This window comes from Chlamydotis macqueenii, chromosome 20 (assembly GCF_036417535.1).
Source record: "Chlamydotis macqueenii isolate bChlMac1 chromosome 20, bChlMac1.mat, whole genome shotgun sequence".
NCBI classification, from domain to species: domain Eukaryota; kingdom Metazoa; phylum Chordata; class Aves; order Otidiformes; family Otididae; genus Chlamydotis; species Chlamydotis macqueenii.
Genome location: NC_141575.1, coordinates 4,835,341 through 4,851,873, shown reverse-complemented (window position 1 = coordinate 4,851,873; position 16,533 = coordinate 4,835,341). Strand labels below are relative to the sequence as shown.

Genomic DNA, 16,533 nt, shown 5'->3' with positions numbered 1-16,533 from the left:
GGCGCTGCGGCTTGGCCGCCTCTGCCAGCCCTTTGGCTCAGGGTTTGCTTTCCCTCCTCGCCTGCGTGACCCCCACAGGACAGGCCTAAATCTGACATGTCCTCTGGATGTCCCCGCGTGCCCATCAACGTCCACGCTAATCACGAAGAGCTCTTAGAGAAGGGCAGCTGTAATACACGCACACCAACCTGTTGCCATATGAGCTGGTGCCATACGCGCACAGGAATCACCTCAGAAACTCCCAGAGGGGAAATATAAATCCGGGGGGAGGTTGTTCCGCGCTGGTTTATGGGTACAAGTTCCTGCTTGGCAGAGGCCTGGCTGGGCTGGGGAGCTCCAGCTCAAACCTCGGGCTGGGCTGGGAACACGAATGCCCCTGGGCCTCCGCCTCCACTGCCGCGCCAGGCCCGGCCAGGCCCCGCTCCGCTGCGGTAGGAACCGTCCTGCGGCGGAACCTTTGTGCGGCGGCTCGCGGGGCGGGGGGGAGCGGGGAAGGGTGGTTTGCCGGGTGGGACCGCGGCGGGGGGGGGGAGCGATGGCGGCGGGAGGGTGCTGGGGGGAACGGGGCTCGGCCGTGCTGGAGCTGCCCCGGACGCCGCGGCTGGTGTCCGTGGAGTACCCGGGGCTCGTGCGGGACGTCGAGGCCATGCTGCGGACGCTGGGAGGAGAGCAGGGGGTGTCGCGGGTGAGGTGGGCCCCGGGAGATGGTGGCGGTTTTCAAGGCACAGGGACTGTGAGGCGGGAGCCCGGCCCTGGGGAGGAAGCTGGAGGCAGGACCCTCCTGTCTGGGCCAGTCGGACCCAGCAGGCCCCCACGGAGGCTCCACACGAGAGAGAAGGCGGGAGGCATCAGGCAGAATGGGGGTGGCTGCGCATCCCCCTGCTGCGGTGCCGGTGTTGGTGGAGCAGGGAATGACATCTCTGAGGCGGTGTGAGTGGAGATGTTGGTGGGGAAACCCCACGGTAAGAGGGTGTGAGGCAGGGGGCCTGATGCCAGATGGAGTCTAGGGGAGACGGGAGGCATGGGTGCGATGCTAATGGAAACTCTGCCTGCCCTTGCTGACAGATCTATGCGGACCCTGCCAAAAGGCTGGAGCTGTATTTCCGCCCCAAGGACCCTTACTGCCATCCCGTGTGTGCCAATCGCTTCCCCACCTCCTCCGTGCTGCTCAAGGTGAAGAGAAGGACCAAGAAGAAGCAGCAGCTGGACGCCGAAGAAAAAATCCAGTCAGAAGTCCAGTTTGAAATGGAAATTCTTGGGACTGTCACCACTGTTTACAAATTTCAAGGTAGTACTTCAGTTTGTGTCCTCATGGCTTAAAGACAAATATCTCTGAAGGGAAAGAGAAGTGTTTCCCTTTAAAGAATTCAGGACAGGAAGAACCATCAAGTCTCCCTGCTGTATAAACAGTTGTGAGAAATATTGCTCTGTTCACAGTGAACTGCACAATGTTTTAACTTCTGTTTCTCACAGGAATGTCTGATTTCCAGTACCTGGCCATGCACTCTGGTCCTGATGGCAAACAGACCTCCATGTATGACAAAGTCCTAATGCTCAAACCAGAGAAGGAAGAATTTTTCAATAGAGAATTACCTCTCTACATCCCGCCACCAATTTTCTCACGTCTGGACACTCCCATTGATTATTTTTATCGGCCAGACATACAACACCGGTTAGTGCCTTTTCTCATAACGTAGCAAATAGCTGTGTTGGTTCTGGAATGGACAGGCAGTGAAACATTTTGCCGGTTTGACATATCCTTCCAACAGACAAGCTTTCAAGTTAAGATTCTCTTTTTCATCACTTGAAGATGCCTCCAATCCCTTCTGAGTTTTCCCAGCACACTACACGCAGTGTGGGATGCAGTGAGCCCGGCTTTCTGCCTGCTTCCAGTGGGCTGGAGCCAAGGGGGGAGCATGCAGGAGTGGATGCCAAATGTTCCTGTGGCCACGCTCACCAGACCTGTTCCCTCCTGGCCCCTGGTTGGTTTTGCCAGAAGAACAATCTGTGAGATCTCCCACAAAAAACATCTTTACTTTTCTCACTGTAGTCCTTGGTCAGCATGTAAAAAAAAAAAAATTATCTTGTGTTTCCATTTGCCTTGTCCCTCTACCCAGCTGAGCTGCAGTAATTACAGCAGAGCAAATGCAGAGGGTGAAGCCTTTTGTGGGCTTCGCAAGCCAGCAGCCAACTGCCTGAGGGTTTTCTGTCAGATAGTGCAGAGATCTCTGTCATTGTGCACCTGGATGTGGCTTTGCAGGGGTTTTTATATTTAAATTTTCTTGGCTCAGTGCTGTCATTGAAGTCTTTTATGGTACCAGTATGTGAGTCTAAAATCCATAGGGAAGTTTGGCCAAAGACAAACCAACCCATTCCTCACATGGCTGAGGCCCTCCTCTTCTGAAATCTGGAGCACAAACTTCCATTTTCACATGTTCCCATGAAGTCCCAAAATCCGTGTGTGCCACAGGCAGAAAGCAAACCCAATCCTTTGCCTGTTTCTCAGGGAGGGATACAACAATCCCCAGGTGTCTGGTGAGAACCTGATTGGCCTCAGCAGGGCCCGTCGCCCACACAACGCTATCTTTGTGAACTTTGATGATGAAGAAATTCCAGCTAAACCCCTGGATGCTGCTGTACAGACCTGGAAGAAAGTGTGCACCAATCCTGTGGATAAAAAGGTGGAGGAAGAGCTTAGAAAGGTACGTGCCTTACTCCTGGTTTGAGTACTACGCTACAGCATGCTGTGTGAGAAAAAAAAACGCATGCATCCATTTTCTTTTTGACTTTCCCAAAAATTCTTCATGACTGTTACTGACTGACAGAGCAAGCATCAGTGGGCACCACCTGACACGCCTGTGTTTGGTTCAACCATGCAAGTCAAGATTTGAATCTGTCTTTGAAGCCAACTCACGTTAAGTTCCTTGTTGTGCTTCTAGTTCTTACATTACCAGTCTGATAGCTCATGCTAAGGGCCAGAGGCCCCCATGCAGAAGAAAGTCCACTTGGAAAGCTGAACTGCCATTAGTAACCTGCTTCCCACTGTTTCCATGGTTGTTTCTGTATTGTTTTAGCTGTTTGAAGTCCGTCCTGTCTGGTCTCGGAATGCAGTAAAAGCCAATATCAGTGTCCACCCGGACAAGCTGAAACTGCTGTTGCCGTATTTGGCCTATTACATGGTAAGTCCCTACGTCGCCCTCGTGCCTGCCTGAGGCTGCCAAGAGACAGAGCAAGGGAACATCAGCTGGGTGTTCCTCGTTCTTTGCAGTTTCTGAGTTCCCACCACTAAGTACCTGAGCTTAACGTTGTGTAAAGAGGGAAGGAACGCCTTGCTTTTGAACAGAAGTTAAAACCGTGGGCAGTGCCGTAACTGTTTGCTCCCTTGGTTCTGATCGGCTTTGCAGTTCAGTCAGGCACTCAGATGAACTGACCATCTGGCCGTGATAGCAGAATTTTTCCAAACACACACCTTATTGTGACCTTGCAAGTTTGTAAAAGCATGCAAATATTTGCGCTTTGCATTAATTGTTCAAGTTTCTGTATATAAATACTGGCGTGGCAAGCGAGGAAGAAGCTGGTAAAGGAAACAATTTTGGGGCAACAAGGGGAAATATGAGAATTTTCTAAGAAATTCTGCAACACTGTACTGTTTTTTTGTAACCATCTTACCCTATGTGTGTTTATGCAGTTAACAGGTCCTTGGAGAAGCTTATGGGTTAGGTTTGGGTATGACCCCAGAAAGCACCCTGAAGCAAAGATTTATCAAGTCCTGGACTTCCGAATTCGCTGTGGAATGAAATATGGTAAAAGGGCCCAAACCAGAGAGACACTCTCTCTGCTTTCTGCTTAACCCTGGTAGTACTTTTTCTTTACTTGTTTTTCAAACTCTTTTGCTATATTTCTGCTCTGATGAAGATGACACCTTTTGAGTTCATTGCTTACAGCAGTTCTTCCATAAGCTCCTTTAATACTTTATTTCATAATATGCAATATCTCTATCCCGATTTGGCACATTCCAAACCCATAGGCAGCTGGCTGACTTTCTTCCTCCATGTGTTCAAAGCCCAAGTGGATGTAGCACACATCTTCCCTCTCGCTCAGAAGAGGCACTGAGCAGTAGATTCTGTTGCTTACATAGCAGCTTTTCCTCAAGGACCTCACCATCTTGTGCAGGACGCTAGGTCTCAGACTTTGAAACATAAGGTTCCCCTGCTCTGAGTTTGCAGAGGATGAGTTGAGGGAAAGGACTTTCTGAGGTCATCTAGTAAGTCCATGACAGAGCTGGCATCCAGTAATAACCATCAGATCACATCTCCCTCTTTCCCTGCTAAAGGGTTTTGTTGATCTCAAAGCTCTCCTCTCCCCACCTTACTAAAGTCAGCATATCCCAAAGACCAGCCTGCCTTTCACACACCAGTCCTGCTCTTCTGTTACTGAGCTAGGAATATTCTGCAGGGTGCTCACCCTCAGTTCGTTATTGATTTTCTTTTTTTCATTCTCTAGGTTACGCCCCTAATGACATGCCTGTGAAAGCAAAACGCAGCACGTATAACTACAGTCTGCCCATCACTGTCAAGAAGCCAGGTGTGTTGTGCCAGCCGAAGGGCTGTCTGGCTCTTCTGTTTCTTTGTTTACTCCATCCTAGTGACAGGTGGTGAAGGACCTTCCTGTGTTCTAGCTGAGCCAAAATTGGAGCTTTATTTCTGGTTATAATACAGTGCTACTGTTAAGCCAGTAAAAGAGTCACCTGCTGGAAAGGGGTGTGAGAGTCTTGGATGCATGTCTGGCTGAGATATCTGTTAGCAAACAGAAGGGAGTTCTGCAAGCAACACTGTGGAAATCAGCATTCACTTCTGTTCAGGGCTGGTGCAGAGTAAGGGGACAGTTGTTCTCTTTTCTTTGTCAGGGGAGAGTAGGAGAGGTGAAAATTATGACCAAATGTGTTGCAGAAAAAGCCACCCAACTCGCCACCTTTCCTGTGACTGTCCAGTACCATTCCTTAAGAATGAGCAACACATGGTCAGTTGCTGGATTGGTGTGGTTTTTGCTGACCAGCAAAGTTGAATCAACACAGAGGAGTGACAGTACAATGCCACAGAGTGAAAGATGTCCCTAATTAGGCCTTTTTATTTATTTTTTTTTCTTTCAGTAAGTCATACAGTTAGCATGCATGATCTGAAACAGGGGCTTGGTACGTCCAGTGCAGCTGGTGCAAAAAAGCCTGCCTCCAGCAGGTATAAACTGAAGGTAAGCATTCTCTTAGCAGAATCTTGAAATAGCTTAGTGAAAAAGGGGTGTTTCCTGTTTTGTCAGTCATTAGGGGGACAGCTGTGAGTGAGTTGATGTCCTTGGGTTTACCTGGGAAGCTGTCTGTTGCACATGACTACAGATCTTCACCTGCTGTGCACTGAATGTGTTTCTTACGTGCCGCAAAATGGGAATGGTACTCTCAACTCTAGTCTTAGATGTGATGAGCATTTTGTTTCAGTTGGTAAAATTGGAACTTTATGGGCAGTGAAGTGCAAAAAAAAAAAATCACAATTTGTTTATCAGGTCGTCCTGCAAAATCCAGCAGTGCAAAATAAATATTTAAACAGTAGTCTTATTATTCCTTTTTTGCTGGAATGAAACTTATGATCCACTGTTATACAGTATCAGGCTGCGGACAGAGCTGCAGTTTGAAGAGATGAAGTGTGTTCTCTGCACAACTGTGCTGTTGTGACAGTGGCTGCAGTGAAATTTTGCTGCATTCCTCATTCAGCTTTATTTTTTACCATATGCAGACCTGTGCCTTGGAACTGATTTGTGTTGGAAGCGCCTTGTTCTTGAATTAACCCCTCAGAAGTACTTTTCAATTATGCCAGAGTTATCTTGTAACACCACAAAATGCACATTAATCCTTTCCTTCTTTCTTCCTCTTAGGAATCCATCTACATTTTCCGAGAAGGAGCCCTACCCCCTTATCGGCAGATGTTCTACCAGCTCTGTGACTTGAATGTAGAAAGGTATTGCACACTGGCAGCTGAGTCTTCTGTTAGAGCTAGATTTCAAAGCCTATTGTTTATATCCAGTCCATTGGAATCTCTCTTCTTGACCAGAAACTTAAGAGATGTTTAGCTTCTGAATAAAAATAGAACGGACTTTTCACACATGAACTTCCTTTCGTATATGACAATTACCTGAGTAACCAAATACGCTATTCCAACTCAATGAAGTAAAAGTGGAAGTAAGCCATAGTCTGTTTCATTTGAAACCTACATCTGAATGTAGAAGGCTAACGTTTCCTTCCCTTTTGCTACTTTTTAGCCTACAGAAAATCATCCGTCGGAATGATGGCACTGAGTCAGAATGCACAGAGCGGGATGGGTGGTGCCTTCCAAAGACTAGTGACGATCTGCGAGACACCATGTCTCTGATGATAAAGCAGATAATCAGATCCACGAGACCTGGTAAGGATGCTGCTGAACATCAAGGTGTTTTACTACCTTACTGCCTGATACCTGGTAATCAAGATCTTATTCTTACTGATGTATCTGTTGGTGGCATTTTACTTTTTATTGGTGTCATTAATTGAACAAGAAGTGAGGAAATTATTTTTGCATGATGCTGGACCAAAGCAGTATCCCAGTGAATTAGGACGGAATTAGCTAGGAGAGGAGGCACAGCACTGCAGATATGCTGCTGTTCTGCTAGCATTCCTGGAGTATTGAAACATTGCTTGGGGCTTGATCAAGTTCTACTAAGATGTGCAATATTAGCTGTTCTCCTCCGGCTTCTGCCTTCCTCTCACTGGTTGTATGAACTCTACTGCAAATGCCCCCAGGTTTCAGAGAGGCATCACAGTGTCTTTCTTTCTTTCTTCCCAATTAAGCTCTTTTCTCAAGTACAACAAGCAGTGAAGATGGCAAAGAGCAGCTGGCATATGAGTCTGCAGAAGAGGAGGATGATGAAGAGGAGGAGGAAGAGGACTTCAAGGCTTCTGATGGGAGTGAAAATGAAATGGAGACAGAAATTCTGGACTATGTGTGAACTCAGTGAGCAGTCTGGCTGCTGTTGGAGAATCATCTCTGCTCTTGTTCCTTGAGAACTGCCGGTTCAGCAACCAGGGCCAGGATATGGGAAAGCAGAACTTGTACTAAGGTGACTACGATCTCTCTTCACTGATTGCAGTGGTGCCCGCTGATGGCCGTCATTCCTGATGTTAGGGAGCCATTGCTTACATTTTCATAATTGCTGTCTAATAAGCCCTCAAACAAGCTCAACAAACTCCCTAGAAAAAGCCCAGAATCCAAACCAGCTGGCACTACACCAGAATAGAGGAGAAGTTGCAGTCCTTAATCTGTCCATATGTAAGAAGTACACTTTGGCTGTGTTGGTGGCCACGTGGAAAATCAAAAAGGTGCCCGAGGATGTGCTGGGGGAAGCACTCCAGTGCTACTGGAGTCCCTAAGGCAGGTGCAGTCCTTCTCCTTGTTTAAGGGGAACAAAAATACTGTGCCATGACTTTGCTGGCAATCTTGGAAATAAAGCCAGCAGAAAAACACAGTTTCTGGCAGTGAATAATTTTCTTCTGCGAGATGTAGTGTATGTTGTCCTCACTAGCTGATGCACTTCTCAATTCTGTTTTGACCTTCCCCATAGTTATCAAGACCTGAAGGAAGCAGGCAATGGGCCAGAGCTTGAGGATCACAGAGGTTGGCCACTCTGGCCCTTAGTCTGCCATTGCTGGCTGGATTGTTACCACCCAGTCTGTGAAATTAAAGATCTGCTGGCATTTTCCGAGTCTTGTGCATTCCCCAGTCTGTTACGAATGCAAGGTTTCTCACTAGTTGCCGATAACACGCTCTAATGCATGGTTTAATACAATTTCAGCCTCCTGCACTTGTGTGAGGCTTGTCAAGGCTTCAGCAATTTTTTTTAATGTTCTCTGGAGTTTTGTTAGACTGAGATATTTCCTTAGGTTTGGCCTCCAGCCCTCAGAGCAACACCTGCAGTGCTCTCGCAGTGACACATAGCTGTGCTCCTGGATATGTACGTACATGTATAGGTACGTGTATCTATACAAGAAGCTACAGTTGAGGACTGGCTCCTCAGGGGTGCACTCACCATGGCTCGCTGGGACATCCAACACTTTACATTGTGCTCCTACCTTGGAGTAGCCTGGGCTGCAACTGTAAGGCATTTCTTCTGGCTTTTAATACTTTATAAAGGGGCTGGGCATGGATCGATCTGTTTAGGGGCACCTCCAGTCAGGACAAGGTGTAGGGGCTGTACAACAGACTTACCCTTCTCAATGCAATGCCACAGGGCGCTAAGGAGAAAGGAGAGATGCAGCGGACATACCACTGCTGGGTAAGAATACATACTCAGTGGTTAGCAGGCACAGAGCATAAACATTCTTAGAAATGCTACGAAAAACACCTGAAGCCAAGCTTTCTATCAACAGAAGGCCTAAAGCCAAAGCAGACAGAAATCACTTGTGCCAGAGTTCACTTATTTCCTGGCCACTTTCAAAATTCCTCTGTCTGGGAAGACTGCAGTCATTTGGAGGTTTAATTCTGCCTGAGCAAGTAACGGTGTTACCAGCCCTGTCTGTACAATATGATCCCTTCATTTCTAAAAGCTCAGGCTTTAAAGTAATCTATGCAGCTAGAGGCCCAGAGAAATTCTGGATAGTGCAGCTGCATCTTTAATATCCACACTCAGAATCTCCACTGATGTCTGTGCAATTATAAAATAGGAAATAAACATGCTGGCCATAAGGAACGATGCCTCAAACCAAGGCAGAACACTGTCTCCACACGGTAAGGACCAACCATTGCCTTTGCTCCTAAAGCCATTGCTTACATCAAAAAGAGTAAAACCAGTAAATTGGATGTCACATCGACCAGAAAATGTGCCAGTCTACCATAGTTTAGCCCTGCTCAGGACCAAGCTACACAGTCTCTCACTCCCCCCATCCTCCAGTGGGACAGGGAAGAGAATTGGTAAAGAATAGAAAGCAAAACTCATGGGTTGAGATAAAAAAAAAAAATTAAGAGAACAACAGAAGAAAAGAAAACAGATGGAAAATAAACAAACTCCAGTAACAGAAAATACTTAAGCACATAACTTACAGTACAATAGCTCACAGTGGATCCTGATGCCTGGCTTCCTCCACAGTAGCAGGAACCTCCCCTCAGCACCCTCCTCACTGACATACTGAGCCTGAGGTCACCTAGTGTGGAGTAGCCCTTTGGCCAATTTGGGTAAAGTATCCCAGCTGTATCCCCAGCCACAGGTGTCACCAGCTTCAGTTCCTCTCCCAGCTCAGGTGAAGATTTATTCTAGCCAGAACCAGGACACAGTCACTGGTTCAAATGAATAGGGTTCACTTGAAAATCAGGTACTGATCCCTCAAACAAAAAGCCTTTATCTCAGTTCAAACACAAAACAAAGCTCAGCTCAGCAGAGGTAACGTAAGGTACGAATAACAGGCACAAGTCCCACCTCCACAGTCAGGTCCACTCCTTTTCCTCCAGGAACATGCCAGCCTTTTGGGGAAGGAGGACAGGACAACCCCCGCCTTGGGGCAGAGACATCGAGTATCAGTATTTTATTGCAAAGACTAATTACATTGCTGTGTACAAGTCACACCAGGCAGTGTGCTCCTTCATTGAAGTGGTACAAAATATATATGGTACAGCCAGTCCCTCAGGTGACGCTGGGCTGCTGGGAGACGCTGGTGGGAGCCAGCGTGGGCAGGAGCTGGCAGGCACAGAGCAGAGGGAAGACCCTGGGGCGCCGGTGCCCAGGGGCAGGGGGGGAGGCAAGAGGCTGCCGCTGCGTCAGGGAGCCAGAGGCTCCCATCATGTGCAGCGATGGGCGATGCCACCCGAGGGGACACAGGGCTGGGAGAGCTCAGTGCCAGCCACGCTCGCACCCAAACAGCCTTTTCCTCACCTGGTGCCAGGGGCCTGCAGCCCAGCTCCTGCCACCAGCCCCCCGAGCGTGGCCATGCAGCACTGCTGCATCCCCAGGCCCCTCTCCTGGGGCTGGGGGAGACGGCGCTGCACCCGCCAGCAGCACGGACAGACGGGGAAACAGAAAAGATGTGCTGGAAGGAAGCGCTTAAAAAAGATGGAGCCAGGAGCAAAAATAAAGTTCCCCCTTCAGTTAGTGTTTCCTACAGCGATTAAAACAAGCATCTCTGCCCCTGCTTGAGCAATGAGTGGTAAAGAAAGAAGGGAGGGGGTGGCTGGCAGGGTCTGCACCCCGCGAGCACGGCAGAGCGACGCTGCTGCTTCCACCATCCCTCCCAGCAGCCTTAAATACCAGGGTGGGGAGAGGAGAGGGACTGGGCTGCAGGGCACGGGGAGGCTGGATTAGTAAAATGTACAAGTTCGTCTCTTCTATTTACAACCAATAAATATTGCAAAAAAAAAAAAAAAAAAAAAATCAGTAAACTTTTTTGTTTTATACAAAAAAAAAGTCTCATTGCTGCTTCTCCCATGGTCAGTGTTTGAAAAAGTCCTGTTAAAGCCCAAGGTGAGTGGCACTTTCTGCGGGTCGGGCGGTGGCAGCCAGGGCACCGGGGGCACCCTGAGCTCTCCAGCTCTCGCCCGCCCGGCAGACCCAAGGTCTCTATTTACACAAGTTCGGACAGAAATTCGCTCTCTCCTCCTCCTCGTTAGGCTGGCAGCACTGGGGGCATGGGGAGGTGCGCAAAGCTTCCCCCACCAGTAGAAGAGACACTGGCGTTTGATCTTTGGTGCAGGTTTGAACGCGGGCTGTCGAAGTCCAGCTGGCGGATGCGCTGGATCGGGGAGAGGAGCGAGACCGCGCAGGGTTCCAGTCGTCAAGAGCACGAGGTGCCTGCGCCATCACGGCATGGACACAGCCCTCCTCCGCAAGGCTCGGGTGCGGGGCTGCATCCTCTCCAGCTTGCCTCTCAGCCCAGGGCTTCTACAGCTTCTCCCAAGGGAAGGACAGGCAGAGATGCGTGGCGGTAGCGATGCCAGTTATCCCAGGGAGGAAGGACGTGGAGGTAAAACAACGCCAGGAAAGCCGGGAAGGAGAGCACCGCACCGTGTGGGAGGCTTCGCAGCCCCAGGGTGATGGCTCGTGCTCTGCTCCTTGCAAACGGCCCCTCTGCGAGTCGCCGCTCCCCGGCTCGCTCGGACACAAGGCACCTACGGCAGAGGCGGGCTCCAGCTCTGGGCTGGCCGGTGGCTGGACTAGTGTCGCACCGTGGAAGGTTAAAAAGAAGAAAAAAGAAAGAGATAAAGATATATCTCCCCCTCGCTGCCTTTCTGTGTAGAAAAAAAAAGACCTGATTGAAACGGGAGTTTGTGCAGAGAGAGGCGAGGCTGACACCGGTTGCCAGAGCGCCCTGGCTCTCAGTGCGGGAGGGAGATGCGTGGCCGTCCCCTGCGGGCGAGGGTCGCTCCTCTCGCCGTGCTGGGCAGCACAGGGACCGGCTACAGCCGAGCCCAGAGCAGCCTGCCCCCAAGGCCCCGTCGGTGATGGGTGGCAGTGGGGCTGAGGCTAGAAGATGCCCTTGGCGATCTTCAGGCCTTTCTGCTTCATCCTGGGCAGGGTGGAGCTGGAGCCATGCTTGATCTTCACCCCCTTGGAGAAGCCCCGCTTCTTGAGCACAAAGTCGTAGTTGGCGGCGGAGTTCATGGCATAGAAGACATTGGCGTTGTCGGGGATCTTCAGCTCTGGAAGTGACCAAGGATGGGGTCAGTCGGGCACCCTTTCCCCGAAGGGGGCCCAGAGCAGGGCTGAGAGTTGTCCCTGGGTGCTGGGACCCCTCTGCTGTCACCTCCCAGCCCAGCTCCAACCCAGCGCTGCCCAGGCTGCAGGCAGGGCTGTGTGTCCAGCTGGGGACACAGCTCCCAGGAAAGCCCCCCGCACCCCAGCACACACCTCTCTCCTCTGAGATGATCTGAACAAGCTCATAGTCTTCAGGCCGGTCCCCGTCCAAGTTGTGTTTGGCCATGGCCTTGCGAATAACAACCGGGGTCTTATCCTGGCTCGTCACCTGTGAGCGCACAGCATTATTAACCCTGGGAGTGCAAAACACTCCGAAGCCTCCCAACACCGTCTCCTCCCAAAATGGGCCATGCCCGCCTCCGAGCGCGCCGAGCCACCCCTCCCCGGCACCACTGCGGGTGCCCTGTGCTAACCAGGATGCTCTTGTACATGTTCCCGTTGTCCACAGCCAGGCTGACGCGGATGATGCAGCAGTCGTCGACTTGCTGGTTGTAGAGAGGGAGCGAGAGGGAGGAGTAGCTGGAGATGCCGGAGACCGAGCGCTTGTGGGTGCGGGAGGCCGTCACCGGCGTGGAGGAGACGGAAGAGGACGAGGCACTGCTGGAGCCCGAGCCGATGCCCGACGTGTCCAGGGAGGAGAGGGAGGTGGATTCCCAGAACTGGAGGGCAGGGAGGAGAGGGGATGCGGAGGACACAGTGGTTTTAGCTTCTCCATCGGCCACAGACGGGGCGTACCAGCGCTGGGGCAGGGAGGCCAGAGGGATCTCACTGACCTGTGACAACGGGGGACCGATACGACTACAGCCGCTGGAGGCACGAAAGCCCTGCCACGCTGCCGGAGCAGCAAAGCGCAGCAGCCTCCCTAGCCCCAGCGGTTCAGAACAGCCCCCGGGACCCCCACCCACTCTCCCCAGCCCCAGCAGCCCCCGCACAACGGCCGCATCTGCCTCCAGAGGCCTGGACCACGCAAGCTGCCCCGTACCTTCTTCTCCTGGCAGTCGGGGGACTCGGGGATGAAGCTGATGTTGATCTCTTCCACATCGGAGCTGCTGGAGCCGGCGGAGGTGACGCTCACGGAGTCGGTGGCGTCCCCGCTGCACAGGTACTGCCCGCACTTGAGCTGGTCGAAGGATTTCGAGTGGGAGCTGCCGCTGGCGCAGGGCTCGGCGCTCGGTGGCTGCCGGCTGCCGGGAGGAACGTGGGGCAGGTGAGAAGGGAGCAGCGCGAGGGTGCGTTTGGCTGGCAGGACAGCAGCCACGCCAGCCCGCTCCCCTGCCACGCTCAGCCGGAGTCGCCCTGTGCTGGCCCCCGCCTCCACCCCGCATCCCACCGGGGACGAGCAGACTCACTCGCTCCATCGCTTGATGATGCCGGTGTTTTTCTTTGCCTTCAAAGTGTTGCTGGCTGACTCCGACAGCGGCTCGATCTCGCACGACAGCCCGTAGCTGGGAGGGGAGAGATGAGGGTCTGAGCTCTGTGCCACCACGGTGAGCACCGCGCTGCAGGGTGATGGGAGCGGAGCTCGGGGCTGCTGCTGCTCGGTAGCCAGAATAGACGAGCGGTGGGACCTCCCGATGCGCCGGCAGCAGCACGGCCCCGGACCCCGCTCACGCTCACCTCTCAGCCTCGCTGAGCCGCTCCAGGCTGTGGAACCAGTCCACAAACTGGTCCTCCTGCGTGAAGCTGTAGTTGTTGCAGGCCGACTGAAGCAGCTTGATCTGGGCGATGACTTCAAACTCCTGGAGCAAACGGAGGCCATGAGACCAGATCTGTGCGCCAGCCCCAGCCTTCTCCACAAGCAGCCCAGCCCCACGCACAGAGACAGATACGAAAGACCAGAATCCCCCTCCCCAAAAATGAAGAGCATGACAGCAAAAAAGGGGAAGGATCAACCCCAAAGTGACTGGCACAGCCTGGGCTTGCACCAAGACAGCCTCCTCTCTCCACCCTACTGTGCCGCTGCCAGGGCAAAGCTCTCACCTTCCTTCTCTTCTCAAAGTTGATCAGCCCGCCCTGGAAAAGAAGAAACCGAATGTTCAGTGTGGAGCAGGCAGAAAAATATTGCTCCTGTCCCTCCCTGCTCCCTGGCTCACGGTCACTGCAGAGTGGGTGTCCCTGGCGAGGGGCTGCGCAAGAGCAGGGGTGGGACAGCGGTGGATGTGCAGGGTGTGTGGATGTGTGGATACAGGATGCACAGGGTGCAGCGGTGTGGATACAGGATGCACAGGGTGCAGTGTGGATACAGGATGCACAGGGTGCAGCGGTGTGGATACAGGATGCACAGGGTGCAGTGTCAGGCACAGGACGCATGGGGGACCAACCCTCCATTTATCAGCCCAGGCTCTGGGGTGGCTGTGCAGAGGAAGGAGAGGAAGCAGAGGACAGAGATGGTGGTACATACGTCCAGGAAATCCTTCATGGCGGTGTCGAGCATCACCAGATCCGTGAGGAAGGTGCCAAGGTAGGGAATGGTGCCCTGCATCACGCCCTGCGGGGACAGAAGGGACGGCAGGGTGAGCAGAGCTGGGACAGCCTGGGCAGGCGCTGGGGATGGGGGCAGCCGTCCCAGACTCACCATCTCTCGCTGCTGCTGCTGCCGCTTCTGAGCCCTCTTCGGGTTGATCTCCAAGGTGGCAAACTTGGATGTGCCCTCCTGGATGGTGGGGAAACACGGGGATCAGCATGGCTGGGAAACTGCACTAACAGAGGAGCTAAACTTCACCCCTGCTTTTCTTGGTACAACTTTCCTTGTAGAGGGAAAGAGGGACGAGGGAAAGAGGAGGACTCACACCCTGGCTAACAAGGGAGGGGAGAGGCTTAGCGAACAGGAGCTGCTGCTCCCATTTCCAGCTCTGTACAGCTCCTCAACGGGGTGTTTCATTCCCTTTTGCATTTTGTGTCCTCTCAGCACCCAAACTGGAGCTAGGTGGGAAGCTGCAGAGAGGCTCCATGGGGAAGGACATTTTTGCTGCAGCTTTTCACAAATCCTACAGCCCCACCTGAAATCAAGATGACTTTGCACCGGGCTGTTAAAATGCAGCTGCCTTTGGGGAGAAGCTGTCACCTGGTGCACTGGATCCCATCCCACTGCTTATCTCTGCCTGCTGAACTGCTCTGCACTCTGCAGGCAATGACAGCTTTTGGGCAAAGAAGCAGAAAGCCCAGCCTAGTCCAAAACCCCTGCCTGCTCCCCAGACTCGGTACGCCCTACCTACATTCTGGCAGCGCTGCCAGGGCTTTCGCCTGGTGGCTGGAACAACGTGGAAACATCTGCCAGCATCGGCCCAAACTCCCTGCGAGAGACACGGCAACACGGGTGCTGCATCCCCATACCTTGATGAGAAGCTCCCGGCTCAGCGAGTGGTTGTTCTCGTCGGAGAAGATCTCTGAGAGCTCATGGAAAGTGCGGAAGCTCTCCCTGCTCAGGAGGAAACGTGGGTACAAGTCAGCAGCGCTGCCACGGTGGGGTCTCTTCCTCGGGCTCTCTTCTGCTCAACCAAGTGACCCCAGCCATGCTCACAGCTCTAGCAGGGCCTCGCTGTTTGGGGGCCATTCCAGGGTGTTTTGCACGGAAAGGAGGAGGTGATGATGCTTTTATTTCCTCACCCTTCTTAGATCCCTGACACCTTACACTGGTCCCTGGGTTTTGGGCACACTCCAAGAGGCAATGCTGCAGCTGAGATGATCCCATCTAAACATTCAAGGGCCACGGCCACAGCACAGCCTCCCCCGTGAAACCTCCCCATGGCTACAGGAGCCCAGAGGACACCGCTTACCGTAGGACCTCGTCCCAGGTCTTCTTCAGCCGGTGAACAGCGTTGCACTGCAGAGCCGAGAGAATGGCTCGGAGGGAGGAGAAGTTCTTCAGGATGCGGCACTCCTGGGGGCAGACAAGGAGACGACAGGACTCAGCGTTAAAGAAAGCCCAGAATCTGCTGGGATTCGCACACCGCAAAACCTCAGCCCTTGGGCCGAGGCAGGAGGTGAGCAGGGTGACAGGCTGTCCTACCCGAGCCACTTCGATCCATCGCTCCACCACTTTAGCCCTCTGCTGCGGCTTCAGGGACCGGTCTCCAAGACACGTGGCGATGACGCAGTTGGCCACTCTGTTGAACTGCGAGACTGTGGCACGGATGGTGGGGGCCAGGTGCTCTTTGCCCTTCTTGTCTCGCTGGGACCAGATGCAGCCCAGGCAGTGGTAAGGCACCACTTTCTTAAACAGCTCCTGGAAGATAAAGGGATGGAGATGGTTCTCTGGGAAGGGAGTAGGCCGAGAGGAAAAGATGGATGGGAGAGATGGAGGTAGAGCAGCAGGTAGCAGGCGGGCAGAGCACTGTTGACCTGGCTGTTGAATGAATACTCACAGCGTCCATCAGCGTGAACTGCTCTGCCACCATCTCTGGGGAGAAGGAGAGGAAATCTGGCTTCCCATCCCCGACCCCGTTCTCCTCCACCAGCTGGAAGGTGCAGCCGCTGTGGTCCACAGCTGCGAGAGAGAGAGAGAGAGGGCGCAAAGCTAAGCACTGCAGTGCTGCCGCGAGCCAGGGCCCACGCCAGCCCCCTGCGGACACCCACATCCCACCTCCCGGGCTCTGAACTCCAATCTGGCTTCACACCTTGACGAACGAGGCTCAGATAAAAGGACAGTCATTTTAAACCTGGCTGCAAGTGTCTGCAGAGGATTAAAGGCAGATTAGCTAATCCATTTAGCAATCCCACTGCTGGAGCAGCTGGATTAGCTTCCCAGTGTGCCTCCATGTAAACACCAGCAGCGTT

At 52.7% G+C, this 16,533-nt stretch overlaps 3 protein-coding genes across 6 annotated transcripts in view; 1 reads left to right on the top strand and 2 right to left on the bottom strand.

Annotated features, from left to right (window-relative positions):
* The window catches only part of TSC1 (TSC complex subunit 1), a 61,696-nt gene extending 61,332 nt beyond the window's left edge, over positions 1 to 364 (bottom strand). Inside the window, exon 1 of the mRNA XM_086764058.1 lies at positions 189 to 364. The gene's annotated coding sequence lies outside the window, so the exon portion shown is untranslated. The remainder of the gene's footprint in view (positions 1 to 188) is intronic.
* A 171-nt stretch (positions 365 to 535) lies between these two features.
* On the top strand, positions 536 to 7,545 carry GTF3C5 (general transcription factor IIIC subunit 5). Its single transcript, XM_086764078.1, has 11 exons — positions 536 to 685; positions 1,066 to 1,288; positions 1,474 to 1,672; positions 2,507 to 2,702; positions 3,075 to 3,179; positions 3,689 to 3,803; positions 4,504 to 4,584; positions 5,150 to 5,247; positions 5,923 to 6,005; positions 6,307 to 6,449; positions 6,872 to 7,545. Exons 1-11 carry the CDS (start codon positions 536 to 538, stop codon positions 7,027 to 7,029), a joined length of 1,551 nt encoding a protein of 516 aa, XP_086620204.1. The 3' UTR covers positions 7,030 to 7,545.
* A 2,035-nt stretch (positions 7,546 to 9,580) lies between these two features.
* RALGDS (ral guanine nucleotide dissociation stimulator) overlaps positions 9,581 to 16,533 on the bottom strand; it is a 60,716-nt gene continuing 53,763 nt past the window's right edge. For 3 of the 4 annotated variants that reach the window (XM_086764068.1, XM_086764066.1, XM_086764065.1), the window contains exons 6-18: positions 16,122 to 16,243; positions 15,767 to 15,982; positions 15,534 to 15,637; positions 15,091 to 15,175; positions 14,333 to 14,410; positions 14,159 to 14,245; positions 13,738 to 13,770; positions 13,375 to 13,496; positions 13,107 to 13,202; positions 12,740 to 12,941; positions 12,171 to 12,530; positions 11,911 to 12,025; positions 9,581 to 11,702 (exon numbers count right to left, since the gene is read on the bottom strand). In XM_086764068.1, coding sequence (XP_086620194.1) covers positions 11,527 to 11,702; positions 11,911 to 12,025; positions 12,171 to 12,530; positions 12,740 to 12,941; positions 13,107 to 13,202; positions 13,375 to 13,496; positions 13,738 to 13,770; positions 14,159 to 14,245; positions 14,333 to 14,410; positions 15,091 to 15,175; positions 15,534 to 15,637; positions 15,767 to 15,982; positions 16,122 to 16,243 — 1,796 coding nt within the window. In that variant the 3' untranslated portion in view covers positions 9,581 to 11,526. The remainder of the gene's footprint in view (positions 11,703 to 11,910; positions 12,026 to 12,170; positions 12,531 to 12,739; positions 12,942 to 13,106; positions 13,203 to 13,374; positions 13,497 to 13,737; positions 13,771 to 14,158; positions 14,246 to 14,332; positions 14,411 to 15,090; positions 15,176 to 15,533; positions 15,638 to 15,766; positions 15,983 to 16,121; positions 16,244 to 16,533) is intronic. The other variant, XM_086764067.1, reaches the window with a different exon arrangement.